General features: G+C 35.8%; 1 protein-coding gene across 2 annotated transcripts in view; it reads left to right on the top strand.

The window, feature by feature from the left end:
• Positions 1–16,753, top strand: part of ANO3 (anoctamin 3) — a 102,999-nt gene extending 86,246 nt beyond the window's left edge. For both annotated transcript variants that reach the window (XM_041411573.1, XM_041411582.1), the window contains 13 exons: positions 3,275–3,357; positions 4,272–4,412; positions 4,752–4,916; positions 5,957–5,993; positions 8,028–8,139; positions 9,325–9,382; positions 10,841–10,938; positions 12,394–12,539; positions 12,646–12,798; positions 13,435–13,582; positions 14,773–14,853; positions 15,694–15,799; positions 16,571–16,753. In XM_041411573.1, the coding sequence (XP_041267507.1) occupies positions 3,275–3,357; positions 4,272–4,412; positions 4,752–4,916; positions 5,957–5,993; positions 8,028–8,139; positions 9,325–9,382; positions 10,841–10,938; positions 12,394–12,539; positions 12,646–12,798; positions 13,435–13,582; positions 14,773–14,853; positions 15,694–15,799; positions 16,571–16,753 (1,511 nt within the window). The remainder of the gene's footprint in view (positions 1–3,274; positions 3,358–4,271; positions 4,413–4,751; positions 4,917–5,956; positions 5,994–8,027; positions 8,140–9,324; positions 9,383–10,840; positions 10,939–12,393; positions 12,540–12,645; positions 12,799–13,434; positions 13,583–14,772; positions 14,854–15,693; positions 15,800–16,570) is intronic.
• The last annotated feature ends 314 nt before the right edge of the window (positions 16,754–17,067 follow it).

The raw sequence follows: 17,067 nt of genomic DNA, 5'->3' as shown, positions 1-17,067 counted from the left end.
ATTAAACCACTTGGATTTTAGTTAGATCCTTACCTTCACTGGCATCTTTTGGTGATGCAGTAGGAGGGTTGCTGGAATTATGATTTAGCTTTGTTGTCTGCTGAATGGGGTTGAAATTTGGGGTAGGACTGTCCTGCTTCTCCATGGGTGATGTGAGAACGACACTGATGGGGAACAACATGGTGAGTATGACTGAAGAGTTGTCACTGGGATCACTAAAGCTCCACGGGTGGTGTAGATGACTGTGGAATGACTCGGTGGCACTGTGGAAGGAGATGTAGCTGCAGTGCTTTTGATGACTTCAGAAAAGTCACCTTTTGTTCACTGAATGTTGCTAAAGACATTCTGTGGATATTCGTGGCTTAGTTATTTATTCCATTTTTTCCCATTGCTACCTTTGAAGAGAAGGTGGTGCTATCAGAGGACCTCAGGGATATGCATTTTGCCCCACTGATAATTTCTGTTCTTTTCATTACATTCTCTTTGACATTGGTAGCTGCTGGTGCAGCATGACTTGTGGTAGAAGCACTTACTGAGGTAGTCGTATGCAGAACAAATCTCTGTGACGTTAGTTGCCCTGGAGACTGATGGTTTTTTGTAATTGAACTATTTCCTTTACTTGTTTCTTTTACTTCTCCAGCCTCAGTATTGCTTCTGTTCCATTGCAGCCTTACGAGCAGAAAAATGAGTCATTCCACAGGAAGGTTGCATGTTGTTGAGTTGAAAGTTTATTTTACACAGAACCTGCAAGAAATTCACTTTTGTTTATGGTTTTATTTAACCAAACCAAGTTACTCAGTGAAGACCCAAATAGGTTGGTAAAGTAAGTTAGTGTTATGCAATAGAAATCTCACTGATTTACCACATGTTGATGCTGGAGACGTTATGTCCCTGGGTGTTAATGATATAAGAATCACCTAAAATAATACCGATGATCAACAAAATTGATCTCATCTTGATCAATATCAATTGCAATATTGATCTCAGTGTGCTGATGGAGATGTTAGGATAGGATAACTGATGATGATAGGATAGCTCATGTGGGTGAAATGTTGTTGTGGAGGGCTGCACACTGCTTAGGATAGACAGACCAGGAAGGACATGGTGGCAGAGTTGTCTTGTGTGAGGCCAGACCTGGAATGTGTTCAGCTCTGACTTGGGGTAGGAGTAAGTCGAGAACTTATGGGTCACCATAAAGGGGATTACTCATAAGGGTGACACTGTTGTGGGTGTTTGCTACAGGCCAGCTGATCAGGGGAGAAAAGTGGATGAGGTCTTTTGTAGACAGCTTGAAGCACCCTTAAAGTCACAGCACTGGTTCTTGTGAGGGACTTTAACTACCTTGACATCTGCTGGAGAAGGAACACAAGTCTTGGATGACCCTCCTTGAGCAGGGAGGTTAGACCAAATGATCCAGTCCCTTCCAATCTTACCCCTTACCCATTTCATGATTCTGAAACAAAAGCTTCATTTTGTAAGAAAATTCCATGGTTCTATAGACAGACCTCATACTCAGAAGGGAATAATTCAAAACCACGTTGCTATGGAGTGAGGTAATGAAACATATATGGGTGGTATTCTCAAGGCAATGTTTTCTGGGCAGACAGCAAGTCTAAGAACATGCTAAAGATTTATGCTCCCTTGTGAATAATTAGAATTTTTACAATTAACCTGGAACGTTGATGGATAATGTTTTGTGGTCTTGAGCAGTGAGTGTCATATGAATGCTGCCAGGAGCAAATTGAAAACTAAATCAGTCCAGAGATTATGAATGAGGCTGAATTTGCATGCAAACTTCTTTTGCAATACAAAACCGTAAGCTGTGTATTAGGCATTAATTTTTCAAATGTTAGATTGAGAAGAATGAGAAAACCTCACACTGAAGCCGCATGATTATAGTAGGTCTGTTCAGCATATGTTGTTCAGAGAGGATTTGGTGAAGGGTATTTTTTCTATATATGAAACAGATTGGGATCATCCAGTTTTTAACTCCCACACATGAGCTCTCATATGACGGCACAGTAAATTCTATAATAAGTTATTCTTCAGCATCATTAATTATTTGGATGTTCCTGTATGTGGGTACTTCACCACCTGAATGAAGGAGATGTTTTTTTACCTGAAAAAAAGTAACTTACTTCTTTTGTCTTCAAGTCTGTCCTACTTCTTATGCTTTTTCCTATGGGTGATTTTTTTAGAGATGTAGTGTTTTGTTGTTTTTATTTTTTAGATGTTTTTTAGTTGTTGTTTTGGGCAGGGGGCAGAGAGAATAAGGGTTAGTATTATTAATTTGTTTGTTTGGGTCTTTTTATTGAGTTGTGTATCATCCCCAGCTTAGCTTCTTAGTATGTAACACTGTTAAAAGCAATGTGAAGAGCATATATAAATAAGTCCTGTATCATTATGTAGATATAGGTATAATATATATATATAACTAATTATCATACTAATTATGTATCAAGTATATATAGAAATCCAAAAAGATATTAAACATAGTACAGAAATATAGGTAAAAGTAGAAATATGTGACCGTTCTATTTATTTTGAGCTAGAAATCCTTCTTCTGAGCAGTTGGCTTTCTAGAAGGAAGTAATTTTTCTTACATCCTACTTGAATTCATTGTTTTCCAAGGAACAATGGCACAATTCTATGTTTTGTCAGGAGTCACACCCTAAACAAGGTGTCTTATCCTCAGTGGAAGACTACAGAGTTTTGGAAATTTGGAGTTATTTACTGGGTGTAATTATCTTACCCAAACCTCTAAGTACATGGAAAATCTGCTTATAGTCTCACACCTAGATTAGAAATAATTGTCCAAAGAATTATTCTGGTAGCAAAAGTGCTGCAGTATAAAACTGGTTTAGCTGGGAAAGAAGTGAGGTTCTTATTTGAACTGAATGAAGGGAGATAGCTCTTGGCTCTTTATTAATAGATATCATTGTGTATGTGTTTCCTTGTTTCTTCAAGAGAAGATTCTATGTTTTGAATAAAAGGAAAAGCAAAATGATGAATTTAAAGGGATGGCAGTGTCTCATGTTGACAGGTACTTATCTCTGTGCAGCTACTGCAGACAACAAAAATACGTTTCTTAGATAAACATTGTTAAGTAGTGTTTTAAATGTAACAGGGGTTATCCTGAAGCTACTTAGAGTTTTCAGATTCTGTGAGGAAAACTGTCCGAAAGTGGCTAATGATATGTTACATTGCTGATTTTCTTACGATCTGCGTGGCCCCTTTTTTCCCCCTGTAATTAAAGTACAGTTGTTTTCCACAGCAACAGTTTTTCTAGAGTTTTGGAAAAGACGGAGAGCTGTATTGACTTATGATTGGGACCTCATAGACTGGGAAGATGAAGAGGTAAGAAGAAACAGAAGTTTACGTGTAAACCATGCTATCAGCTTGGTTCAAGTCTCGGTTTCAGTCCATATTGTGTGTCAGTCATCTGAGTTTGTCATTGAGATCATATTTGTATTTGTAGCACTAGTATATTCTAGTAGAATAGAAAGGTATGCTTGAGATTGTACAAGGATACTTTGCCTTTTGCAACTAGCATTATAATTCTAAATATAATTCTACATTTATTAAAAGTATCCTTGGAAAAAATGAGTGCAAATACTTCCTGTACAGAGGACAGCACTACTTCTGATGTCAGCACAGATGCCTTTCAGTTCCATGATTTCTTGTTCCGGAAATTCCTGATCCTGCATAAAAATAGGACCAAGACAGCAACACAACAGAAACTAGATTTTGTATCCTTGGAGAGGCATAGCTTATCCTTGAACATTCTGCTGTCAGCATCAGCAATAATACATTCCATAAATCACTAGTCAGCATAGCTGTAGTGTACCTGTATTGGTGATTTAATTGCAGATTAAGTCAATAGACTTCACTTGTTTTACAGCTTTCTGTGGATGGGTAGAAGCTGGTGGCTGTTTTTAATAAATGCTCTTACAACACAAACAACACCATTATAGCTAGCCCTAATGTATAGTTTTGTTACCAATTTTCGCAGACAATCTCGTCAGCAATATGGACCATGTTTCTTTTTAACACCCTCACATAGTGGGGAAGGCTCCTGTGGTTTCTGTTCTTTGCTGCTCTCTGGCATTGCTTCCAAAGGTTTTCAAAAGAGCAAATTATGTAGGTATTTGAGTTGCAGCATGAAGAAAAATGACCCGTATCAGTATAATGTTCTACTTTGTAGCACATGTACGTCTGATTCTTGAGAGAAATCAGTAATACAACAAATGGAATCCACCCTGTCGTTCCAGGAAGAGCTGCGTCCCCAGTTTGAAGCTAAATATTCCCAAGTGGAAAGAGTAAATCCCATCACAGGAAAACCGGAACCTTTTCAGCCTTTCCCTGATAAGCTCAGTCGACTGATGGTGTCTGTCTCAGGAATATTCTTCATGGTGATGTTTAATAATATTAGAACTATTGTATTGTAGTTCATCTTACTCTGATGTAAATGGTAACTCAGCATGAGTGAGTTTGTTACGTAACATAGGCAGAACTGGTTGCCTGTTTTACTGCTTGGTCAGGGATCTCTGTTTCACAAGATGGAATATAGTTATACTGGAAAAGAACAGTAAAGAAATGTTGTAACTCATCTTGGTTTTTTGTTCTCTCAAATTCTGCTCTCCAAAACAAATATCAATCTTTAAAATGCTTGTTTTATTATTTCAGTGGATATAATTCCAGATGTGATTCCTTTTGTTCTAATACCTCTGCTCATAAATGCATACCTGTAGATTTCACTGGTCCTTACTGCAGTGTTTGCAGTTGTGGTGTATCGACTGGTAGCCATGGAGCAGTTTGCTTCTTTCAAGTGGTATTTCATCAAGAAGTATTGGCAGTTTGCAACATCTGGCACTGGAGTCTGTATCAATTTTATGATCATCATGTCGCTCAATGTCGTAAGTCTTCTGTTCTTTTAAAGGAGCAATTAATTTAAAAGAGTAATTTTTTAAAGCTTACTGAGTTATCCATGTATTAGATATATACATGTTCATGCTTTTTCATATAGCAGTGTCTGAAGCTAGTATTGCAGTGGATTTTTCTCCTCTGATGCAATGTTTGTTAATGTTTTTCTCTAATTCCTCCTTAATTTGTCACTGCACATCTTTGCGTATGTCCACAAGTTACAGGGGTACAGATTGCTGCATTTTACATTGGTATTTTTTAATATTACTTTTTGCAGTAGATCTGTAATTGGAGATGTAATTCTAATTGGAACTAAATTCTTTTCTTGTCTGAATTTGGTTTCTAGGTTGTTTTTGATTAATGACTTCTTATTAAAATGTAGCTGTGATATCATTGTTGCACAGTCCTGGAATCACTGTGATAGGTGATTTTGGTGTTAAGTTTTTTCTGTCATGTGACAGCACAGGTTTAATAATTTGCTGTTATAGCATTACACGGACAGAAACTCTGTTATTTCAGCTGCATGATTATTTATCATCTTTCTGTTCCCATGCAAGCACAAACAGATAAAAAGGAATAATAACCCAGAAAGCATTGGCTTTTAATTCTGTTAAGGAATTGAACTCACTGCAATAAGAAATAATTCTTCCAATCAGAGTCCTCTAGTTATTTCTATTATTATGTATGATCACTCCACATCATAAAATGTATATTCAAGTGAACAAGCAAAGCTAACAAAAATAACTTGCTATTTGTAGTATACTGAAGGAAATATATTTCAGAGTTGGCAGCTGCCTGGGGCTAAGAGGTATTTAAAATAAAGACTTGAGATGGTCAATATATAGAGAGAAGTTTTCAGTACAAGGCTGATATCCTCAGCCAGTGTCCATATTCATGCAAAGGAAAACTTTTCTGTGATACCTTGATGTTATAGAGCAAGAGAATACCATGCTTTGATGCTTGTTTTCATTGTGGATTTGTCATCACTACAGCCAGGATGTCCTATACTTACACCATTTCATTTCTTTTTTAGGTGTATGAAAAGGTTGCCTATCTCCTGACAGACTTAGGTATGTAGGTCCTTACTAATGGTATGGTTCTTGCTGGCTGTGGCATAAACCTTTATAGTATACTTCTTTATTTACCTTTAAAGGAGTGTTTTGAAAACTTCATCTATGAAGTACCTTTCTGGCATTTCCCTAAGCAAGTGAGAAATATCACAGAAAGAAAAGAAATTGTTATTTCAGTGAGGGAATAAAATAAAACTAAGGAATTTATTCTTATACTTCTAATTTTAATGTTTATGGTATACAGTGAAAAATAGTAATCTTATTTTGGAGCGAAGGTCAAAACTTATTCATTCTTAGCATGTAAAGGTTTTTTTTATTTTCCCCAAATGCTTGGTTTATTTTTTATTAATTTTTAATTTGATCTTTCAGATGGAAAAAAATGGGTTAAGATAAAATTAAGTTGTCCCAGATAAAAATGTTAAGTCATGAATTTTATAGTAGCTCCAATTCTGTAACATTAAAGTTTTATATGAAGCCTCTAGTCATGATTCAATCACAGACATAAAGCTTTCTAGCTTATAGAAAACAAGAAAGCAAAGACAGAATTTAAGATCTCTGGTTGTGTCAATGTGTTACTGTTTAGTGTTTCGTTTTACATGCTCACTTTTAGCCCGTGTCAAAATAGGAAAGTGATCTTGTCTTGGTTAAATGCCAGCTGGCTGCTTAAATTCCACAGCTCCCTCTTTTGGTTAAAGTATTAAATGAGGTGCTCAAAGTTTTATAGTGCTTCCCCTAACAGGCAGTAGAACAGGCTAGAAAAATGCAGAATTTATGGTCAACTTGCTCGAATTGTTAAAATATTTTGAAGTATTCTTTCATGGCAAAATTATTTCTATTCCTTTTAAAGTATTTTGTATTGTTACGGGTCATAGAATGGGAAAGAAAATAATTGTTTAAGTGTTTAAGGATTTTTTTTTTCCCAAAATACATAAATAAAAGAATTTTTTTCAAAAAACATTTCTTGAATTAAACATAATGGAGCATTAGGTGTTTCAGACAGGTAGCTCATTCTTCTTGTTAATGTGTTTTACATGAGAAAAAGACACCCTTCTGGCAACAACTGTCCTTACATAAAGCTAGTAGTATCCTGTATATTTCTATCCAAATTTAGCCATCAGTACATCAGAGTAGTTAAGCAGTACAAATTTTAACTGACAAATCCAGGCAGTTTAGGCTTAACAACTCATATGCTTTTACAACTCATGTGCTTTAAAACTTTTACCACTGTACTATATTCCAAATTTGATATGTCCATCAAAGATGGTTTTTGTAAAAATTAATTTGTAAACATGACCACCAAATTGTAATTCAGACATAAATAATTTTAAGAAAAGATATTCAAGGCAGTGCAGACCCACAGACAGCACTTATACCCTACCACACATTTCTGCATTTCTTTCCAAAACAAGCCAAGAGAGAACCTCTGTCCTTTTCTCATTGAATTATAAACTGTTTGGCCCTCCTCAAGCTTTATGTGAGGGAACTCTTAAGGATGAAGTAAAGATTTTACAGAAGTATTTAGAAGGTGAGAAGCTTGGATGAGAAATCAACTAGCTTTCAGGTGACTCTTTCACCTCTGCTTCCGTTGGCAGTACTGATGATTCCAAGTGCTTTCAGGTTTTTTGGGGGCTTGGGTTGGTTTGGGTTTTGTTTGTTTTGGGGTTTTGTTGTTGTTTGTTTGGGTTTTGTGGTGAGTTTTTTTCTTTGCATCAAGATACCTTTCATCTTAAGATAAAAAAATTCACACTGGTTTCCAAATTTTTTCATGGAAATGAAACAGCTATCTTCCCATAATATTATGTTTTATTCTGAACCAAGGGTTTCCTATCTTCTGTTTCCATATAGAAACGACATGGTCCAAGCCAGGGCAGTTAAAAGAAATCAATTGCAACATGATTGGGCACCATGACTTAAAACCATCATTTGTTTTGCTAATGTTGATTGATTTGTGAGCAAACTTACGCATAACTCAATTTCATTTTTGTTTATATAATGTGTATTTCATTTTTGTTTATATTATGTGTCTTTCTGAAGAGCACCCTAGAACAGAATCTGAGTGGGAAAACAGCTTTGCCTTGAAAATGTTCCTCTTCCAGTTTGTCAACTTGAACAGCTCCATCTTTTACATCGCCTTTTTTCTTGGCAGGTAACTTATCTTTGCCAGTTGCACTTCAAAGAGAACTTGCACAGAACTCAAAATCTTGACTAATTTTATAGATTTGAAGAAAATACAGGGATAGTTTGAGCTGTAAGGTTTAGGTATCAGTTGAATTCTGGGCATAATTAAAACACTAAATAGTTCTAAATGTATGGAAGGGTTGGACCATTGAAATGTTTACTCATGAAACTAGAGAGTAAAAATTCTACTTTTTTATAGGAACGTACAGTACTTTTCTACTAAATAAGAAGGCAGAAGTTTTGAAAATGCAGCCACTTCTTAGATGTGGGTCTGTATTTAGCTCTGTGTTAATAGACTTTATTAATATTTTCTTTTTTATTCTCCTTGAGTTGCATTTCCAAGAATGCACTTCTGTAAATAGTAAATATTGTCTAGCAAATCTTATCCAAGAGCAGGAAGCAGAAATTCTGGCTCTAATTTTTGTGTGTATTTTTAGGTTAGAGCATGAGATGAAGCAAGGTTAGATCTGTGCTCTATCTTCAGTTCAGTTTTGTTATGGTCACACTTACCATTCCTGCAGAACCTACAGAATATTTTGGGGTATCTTTTATAAAGTTTTATGTTATAATTTCATTTCAGGATTGTTTGGAAAAAAACGGACAAAAACAAACAAGCAAAGAAACAAAAAAGTCTAGTAGAGACTGTTGGTGAGAATCTGTTTGTTGCATTCAGTGGTGTAGTCACCATACAATACCAAAATTTCTGTGTGTGTTGTCTCTCCTGTATCTAACAGGACCAGGCATGGGTTTCTTTCTCTCTTTTATAACTTTCATTGAGGTCATTAAGAGCTGGGATTTGTTTTAAAAATCAAGTGTACACTTCACATGGGCAAGCAGATCCCTGTGCTGCAGTTAATTCCTATTAGTTGTAATGGTTTGCTTGTCTTCTTAGAAGTAGATTAGAGTTTGAATAGCTAACATCTAAAATTTCCGAAGCTGGGATTTTTATTCAGGATGTAAAAAAGTTTAGGATCACTTGCAAAATGATGGTCTTTGTTTGCATTCTGAAGCTTCCATATCTTACAGACAGCAGATTTAAGGCTGTGTGATTTATTCTGTTGATATTTCCTGAATTCAGTGGATGTTATGAAATGACTACTGATACAAGGTGTTTCTGGAATGTGCACCGAGAAATAGAAATCTTATTTTCCAGATTTGCAGGCCGCCCAGGAAAGTACAACAAGCTTTTTAACAGATGGAGGCTGGAAGAGGTAAACAATCCTGTTTTGTGTTCCTGTGAAATTGCCATGAGTAAAAAGGAAGTGGCTGAAGCCCAGTTTAAAGATTTTATTATTCCAAGTGCAGCAAATATTAAACTCTTATTTATAGCAAAGGATAGGATCGAGGAGATGGGTTTTTCCTTCTGTGTTCTCCAGTGTGCTGAGTGACTCTGCCCAAGGCACAAGAGTTCTTTCTGCCTCTGCCTTAGGGAAAAGCCATCAGTAATAGTCCCTTACCTCACAAGCACTGTGACTCCTGTGAGATTGGAGTCTTATGGTACTTGGAATTTTTTGAGGACATAAATATAAAGCCATCAGCTTTTTAATCAACTTGATAAATTTCTGTCAGCACAGGAAAAAAAAATGGAGCTGTTGGAATGGGCCCAGAGGAGGGCCACAAAATGAATCAGGGGGCTGGAGCAGCTCTCCTGTGAAGGCAGGCTGAGTTGGAGACAGCTTGGAGCAGAGAAGGCTCCAAGGAGACATTTTTACTGCCTTTCAGTGCTTAAAGGTGCTTGCACGAAAGAAGGAAATGAACTTTTAGTGGGGCCTGTTGAGACAGGGCAAGAATTAATGGTTTCATACTAAGAGAGGCTAGATTTAGACTAGCTGTAAGGAAAAGATTTTTTTAATATCATTTTAAAAATTATTATTATTAGGATGATGAAACACTGAGACAGGTTACCTAGAAAGGTGATGGATGTCTTATCCCTGGAAACATTCAAAGTCAGCTTGGATGAGACTCCTCTAGTTGAAAATGGCCATAGTTATTGGAGAAGTTTGGACTAGACCATCTTAAGGGATCATTTCCAACCCAAAATAATCTATAATTTTACAGAGTTCTAAAAGAAGAAAAAGAATATTTTCAGAATTTAACTTGAATGTTGGAATTGCAACTCACCAGTATGCTGAAGTTTCTTCTCTTCTCTGAAAAACAGATTTCTTCTACTGAAACTTGGTAGCCACAGAGTAAAATACTTTAACTTTTTAGTCAATTAATTGAAAAATAGTTCTGTAATTACTTAACATTTTAATATGGCAGTACATATTTATATAGACACAAATAGCTCTAGATAACATAGCAGTACCAGAAATGCTGCTAGTAAATCTTTCTGTAGACATAGATTATTAAAAAGGAAACATTGCTCCATTTTTTTGAAATGAGTAAGTGCTTTTTGGTCTAAGTGAAATGGTCTGTATCATTTATCATATATCTAGCTCACATACCTTTAAATGAGGCAATATGATCTAATATCTAACACTATGTCTAAAGGTTGTTCAGCTGAAGTCTGTTAATATTTATTTTATTAACGTTTCTTTTAATATTTCTGCAGATGGAGATTAGTGTTTTCCAACACACATACTTAACATTTTTATTTACACTCTGAACAAATAAAAAGTAAAGGAATTCTCTGATTTTAGCTGTTGATGTCTTCCACTTTGTTTCAGTGTCATCCTAGTGGCTGCTTGATAGATCTGTGCTTACAAATGGGAGTTATTATGGTTTTAAAACAAATGTGGAACAACTTCATGGAACTAGGCTATCCGTAAGTTCAGATGCTGAAGTTCATTTTAAAAACAGTAAATATGTGTTAGCATGATTCAGTGCTAGGGAGAAGTGGTTTTATGTTTGGAGAATGTTTTCACTCATTGCACGTCAGATATTGTCACTTTATTCCCAAGGAAAGCATTATTTTCCACTCTGAGATAAAGATTCTCAGGGTATGTTAAGCATCTCAGTTATTTATTCTGATTTCGTTTTCCATAATACAGAGATATTTAGCCTCAGAAATGGCTAATGAGCTGAGTCTTACACTTGTCTTGAAACTAAGAATATGTTTCCTGTGAAATGTTGATCATCAAATACTGACAAAATTGAAGTCTCAACCTTGAAAATATGTTAGAAAGGATTTTGCTCACAACGTGCAATTGCAGTTGTTCTGGACATGAGGGACAGTGTACTGTATGTTGTGGAATGAGGATTTTTGAAATTGAGAAACCTACTTGAACTGCCAGGCTTCCTGTCTTCTCAGCCAAGCAGGATGTTAACTTTGTCTAAAATTTATTTTAGAACATGCTTATATTCTGTTACGGAAAGAAATATTTTGTTTTGACAAAACCATTGTTTGCAACATAGGCAACAGTTTATCTTTCAAACAAACAAACTGCTCTTTCAGTAACGAGAGATCAAGAGCCAAACGCTAAATTAGGGTGAGAGAAAAAAGTGCTGCCTTTTTATAAAAATACTTACAAGAAAGTTATTTCCCATCTTTAGTCCGTTTTCCATATTATCTAGAAACAAATAGTAGTCTTTAGGTTGGTCCATGTGTCAGTACTAGATAATATTTCTTATTTAAATAACAGTTTAATTCATGAGACTACTATCTCCTTAATATTTAAGACTGCTTTGTGAAAAGATCTTTGCACAGCTTTATGAAGAATAGTCTTAAATATTTCCACATACAGTAACACCTTTTAAAATGCTTTTTCTGGCTTTAAGAAAAGAAGTATTCTGTAGAACATCTAGACCTTTAGGTTTGTTCAATAATATATTTATTCTACTATCCAGTGTATTTTACTATGGCATTCTTACTGAGTTGCACTGACCTGGTTTGTCTTTTACAGGATTGAAATAAAGCATTATTTACTTTTAAATGCACTTGCTATGCATGATTTTTTTATTATTTTTTTATTTAGTCATTCAGGTAAATCCTACCAGAATAAAAAAGACTATGCAAGCATGTTCCATATTCTGAAAAGCTTATTTGTACAATGCCAAACTTGCAACATTAAAGACAATTAAAATTATAATGCAGAATTATGAGAACTTTTAGAAGTTCTTTGCATTGTATCTAAGAGGATATTGTAAGATTTTCCATAAAATATTTAACTCATCATCCAGATGCTGTTCAAAATAGGCCCACTTATTTCAGACCAGTACCAGAAGATATTTTATATCTGTGAGCAGATACAGTCATTAATACTCTCTTTATCTAATTAAGTTTGTTACAGAATTGGTGGTCACGACGCAAAATGAAGAGAAGAGGGCAATCAATGGAGAATAAGATTTCTCTACCTCAGTGGGAAAAAGATTGGAATCTGCAGCCTATGAATCTCCATGGTTTAATGGACGAATATTTAGAGATGGGTGAGCAAATCTGGGAGGTGTTGGTTTTCTTCTGAAGGTAGAACTATGTTGCATGTTAAAAGATGTTTTGAATTTCCAATTTCTAACCACAGAAATGCCTGTCTAGTTTTGCAGTTTGGCTTTACCACCATCTTTGTTGCTGCCTTCCCCCTGGCACCTCTCCTGGCATTGCTCAACAACATCATAGAAATCAGGTTGGATGCATACAAGTTTGTCACTCAGTGGCGAAGACCCATGCCTGCAAGAGCAACAGATATAGGTGAGAGAGCCCAGTGGCTGCCACTGTCAGCTGCCTCTCTTTGGGTTTTCCTTTTGAAAACAACCTGAAGTATTTAATGTGTCAAGATGGTAACCTAACCAACAGATTTCAGAGACAGGTTTCCTTTTTGGCAACAAAAGGACAGTTGGTTGATTTGCAAAGAGGATTCCTCAAGTTTGTTTCCCGTTTGCAATAAGGAATCATAATAATTTGAATATTGGAAACAGGCTAAAAGTATTTCTGGCTTCTGATTTGTGGAACTCTAGGTCTAAAATAAATTGAATTCAGAAATTAAATAAAAGGACTGAATTAACTTGTAATTCAAAATTGAATTAAATAAGAAATCTCTTTCCAGAACCTCCACTTTGGCCTTCATAACAAAAAATTGCCATTATGCCTTGGTTACTTGGCTGTATCTTCTCAGCAGGGTGTGCCCTGTTGTAAGATTTCATTTGGGTGCCATGGGTGGTGGCTGCACTGTGGGACATGGCTTCATCTTGGCTAGTTTTTCTGTCTCAACTCATTCTCAACAAGAAAGGAAAACGTATGATGATTTATTATCACTAGTATGACTTTATATAACTTAATATGACTATAAAAAACTGACTACTTTGTTGATATTTCTCTTGTTTCTAGGTATTTGGTATGGAATTCTGGAAGGAATTGGAGTTCTGGCTGTCATCACGAATGCCTTTGTTATTGCCATTACTTCTGATTACATTCCACGTTTTGTCTATGCTTACAAATACGGTCCCTGTACAGATCAAGGGTACAGACAAGAAAAGTAATTAAGATATTCTTTATATATACATGTAGTTTTGAGTGGAAGCACAATTTACTGCTGTATTTCTATGATAACATATGTCAGATACATTTATTTTCATCTGTGCAAACATTCCCAGATGTGAAGAGTAAGTCAGCCATTCCCAAGAGTTTGCATACTAGCTCTTTATATAAGTGGAAAATCATCTCTTTCCTCCTGAATGAAAACAAAAATGTCTGTACATTGCATCAGTTTTCAGATCTTTTCTAGATAAGCTTTTCCTCTTCTCTGAATCAGGTGTATGCTGTCTTCTCCCAGTACATTCCCAAACACACATATATGGTGATTTACTCTTCATGGGCTGTCACAGGAAGAGAGAGTTTAAGGGCAAAAATAGTGAGGTGGGATAGGATGAAAAGAGACAGTATCAGAAAAATTTTAGTGCTTGATGCACCCTACCCATTAAGGAGAGAAGTGTGTAATTCTACTTCTTTTGTCAGTGGTGGTTTGAGGTATTACAGCAAACCTGAAGATCCAGATTATGAAAGGATTCTTCATGCATCTGTTCTTATATCTTCTTTGACTTTCAAATATGCTGAAGTTACAGGACAGATTTCAAAGAAGATAGGATATCTTTCATGTCTGTGGTTTTCAAGTAACAGCAAAAAATCACTCCTACAGTCATAAATCAATATATTTATATGATTTCTGCAATTAATAGTAATACATTTTACCTTTACTATAACTGTTCGGTATATATACACTGTTCATTTTACTGTTGGTGAAAACTCATAAAACCTGTTATTTTTTTGTGTATGCTGCATTATTGGTGGCCAATTCTGCAAGGCTGTTAAATTGTTCTGCTCTCTGCCTTTCTATCCATCTTTCGAAGTTCAGTAATTTTAGAAAACAGTTATAAAACATTATAGCAACAATTTTTGGTTTGTATCTCCCAGCAGGTAAAAAAGCAAAACCATAAGAAGTGCTGAAAATAGACTTTTAAACAGTGCTGTAGCTGAAAAAGGTGCTAGCCTTTTTTTTTTCCCAGTAAACTTTGCTTTTCTGCCCGAATTTTAGAATTGCTTTTGTCCTGATAAGCAAATAAAGTATTATGTTCACAGTATCTGATAGCAGAAAATGTTTGTATACAGGATGTTTATTGTATAACCACTTTATGAAGAAAGTGCTGCCCACATGGCTTTTTCTTTCAGATGCTTAAAAGGATATGTCAACAGCAGTTTGTCAGTATTTGATTTGAGTGAACTCGGGATGGGATACTCAGGATACTGTCGGTACGTTGCCTTGCTCTCACTCACTGTAATACAGGCATGGACATTAAATTAAACAGTAAATTAAAAGTGCTAAAATTGCTGGCATTTCTTTTTTGCCCGTAAAAGCTTTGGAGTTCATGTTTGTTCAACATGGAGGCCTCAGGTGCAAAGAGTGTGTGGTAGGATACACTGCTAACATATTGGAAATCAGTGTTGAAGTTTTTGTAGGACTCTTGCAAGCCATTATCTTTCATGTTCCTATGAATTACTTAATTTAAAAGTTTTACCAGCTGCCAAGAAGGGTAAAAATCCTCATTTCAATTTTGTTAAGCTTTCTGAAGTCAGTAAATTAAAATACACAATTAAAATTTTTGTTACCTCTCTAACCCAGGTTGAGATTGAAAACAATTATGCAAGATGAATATAAGAAATACAGCACAAAAATGAAATAGGACATGAGTGCACTCCTGTTTTCTGACTTAGTTTTGCAGTGAGCATTATTTAAAATTAGAATCATATTTCATTTATGCAAACTTTGTCTGGAAACTCTCAAATGCTTATAAGCAAAGACAAGAATTTGGAATCAACACACTTAACACTCCAGCTTTGTAACAATAAAAAAAAACATTTGCTCTGTTTTTTTGGAAGCAAAAAGTACTGTCTCATAAACAGCTTTATTTAATAGCCTGTGTTCTGGGCATCTCTCCCTTTCAGTTTATTTCCTCTTGAAGTCTGTTTCCACTTCAGTTTCTCTCCTTTTAGCCAGGTTTGGGATGAACTAGAGACCACTTGACCATGTCAAAAATTTTAATTGCTCAAGAGGGCACAGGGTAACTCACTGGGTTTCTCTTTGCTCTGCAGGTACAGAGACTACAGAGCCCCACCATGGAGTTCAACTCCATATGAATTCACTTTGCAGTTTTGGCATGTCCTGGCAGCACGGCTGGCCTTCATCATAGTGTTTGAGGTTAGTTGTGGTAGGGAGCAATCCCTTTCCACCTTTTACAGGTCTGAGTTGATTCTTTATGGTCATCCTATAAGTGAATTGTTGTTTTAATCAATTGTTCATTATAATCAAGACAGAGGGAAAAAAATTGTCTTGCCCAAACTGTTGACTATCAGCTATTTCAAACAGAATTGACAGAGTATGCACTTGCTGTAGAACTCCTCTAAAATTATATTTCCTTAACAGTCATCTTCTACATCATGTTGGTTCCCTGCCCAATGTTTCCTATTTTATTGAAAAAGAAGTGCAAGTTTTGTGTATGTTAGGCACAGTTATTGCAAGATAGAATAGATGTCAGGAGAATGACAGATGATTCTAGGCTAATATAAAAATAGAAACCTATGTCCTAAGTTGGAAGTATGTATTGCATACTACCCAGGACTCTGATTACCTATTCCCATGATAAGCCCTGAACAAAGACTGCTTGTACGTAGCGTTGCCATTTGTTGATCAAACATAGCATATCCTGTAGTCACATGTTCATTTAAGTCACTAACTCTATCCTTTGTTTTCCTTTTTAGAAAACTTCAGCATTTGCCCATTTCTTTTAGATCACTTACTCACATAGGAATGTTTTTATTACAAAAAAACCAAAGGAGTTGCCTTTCAGTCACAAGTTGAATCTCAGTTCCAGTTTTGCCACAGATTTTTAGGCTCTAAAGTGTAGTCCTATAAAGGAATACTTATTAAGGAATACTAATGTTAAGCAATTATTTTTGTTTTTCTTTTCAGCACCTTGTTTTTGGAATAAAGTCTTTCATTGCCTACCTAATTCCAGACATACCCAAAGACTTGTGTGACAGAATGAGAAGAGAGAAATACTTAGTCCAGGAAATGATGTATGAGGCTGAACTGGAACATTTGCAAAGAGAAAGGAAAAAGAATGGGAAACAGTATCACCATGAATGGCCTTAGTCACTACCATGCTACAACAAAAACACTGTTTGAAATTGGAGAGTGAAGTTGCAAAATGAAGTCTGTCTGGCGTCAGTGTGAGATCTGGTGGTGGTGAATGTGTGTTCTTGCTAGGCAGTACAGTTGCATACTTTGGTGGGCACAGAGAAATACATGTTTGCAGTGATGTCAATGAAAAGCCTTACCTGTAACTGGTCTGCGATGAGCTCCAATGACAACTGGCATTCAGAAATGTGCAGACAGAGTAAAAATCTGGACACTGTTTTTAAAAAAGGCTATGGATTTTCATGCTGTTTATGAAGATACTATCAGCA

This window comes from Onychostruthus taczanowskii, unplaced genomic scaffold (genome assembly GCF_017590055.1).
Source record: "Onychostruthus taczanowskii isolate IOZ18803 unplaced genomic scaffold, ASM1759005v1 scaffold101, whole genome shotgun sequence".
NCBI lineage: Eukaryota > Metazoa > Chordata > Aves > Passeriformes > Passeridae > Onychostruthus > Onychostruthus taczanowskii.
The sequence above is the reverse complement of the archived record's forward strand: the minus strand, read 5'-3'. Positions and strand labels throughout refer to the sequence as shown.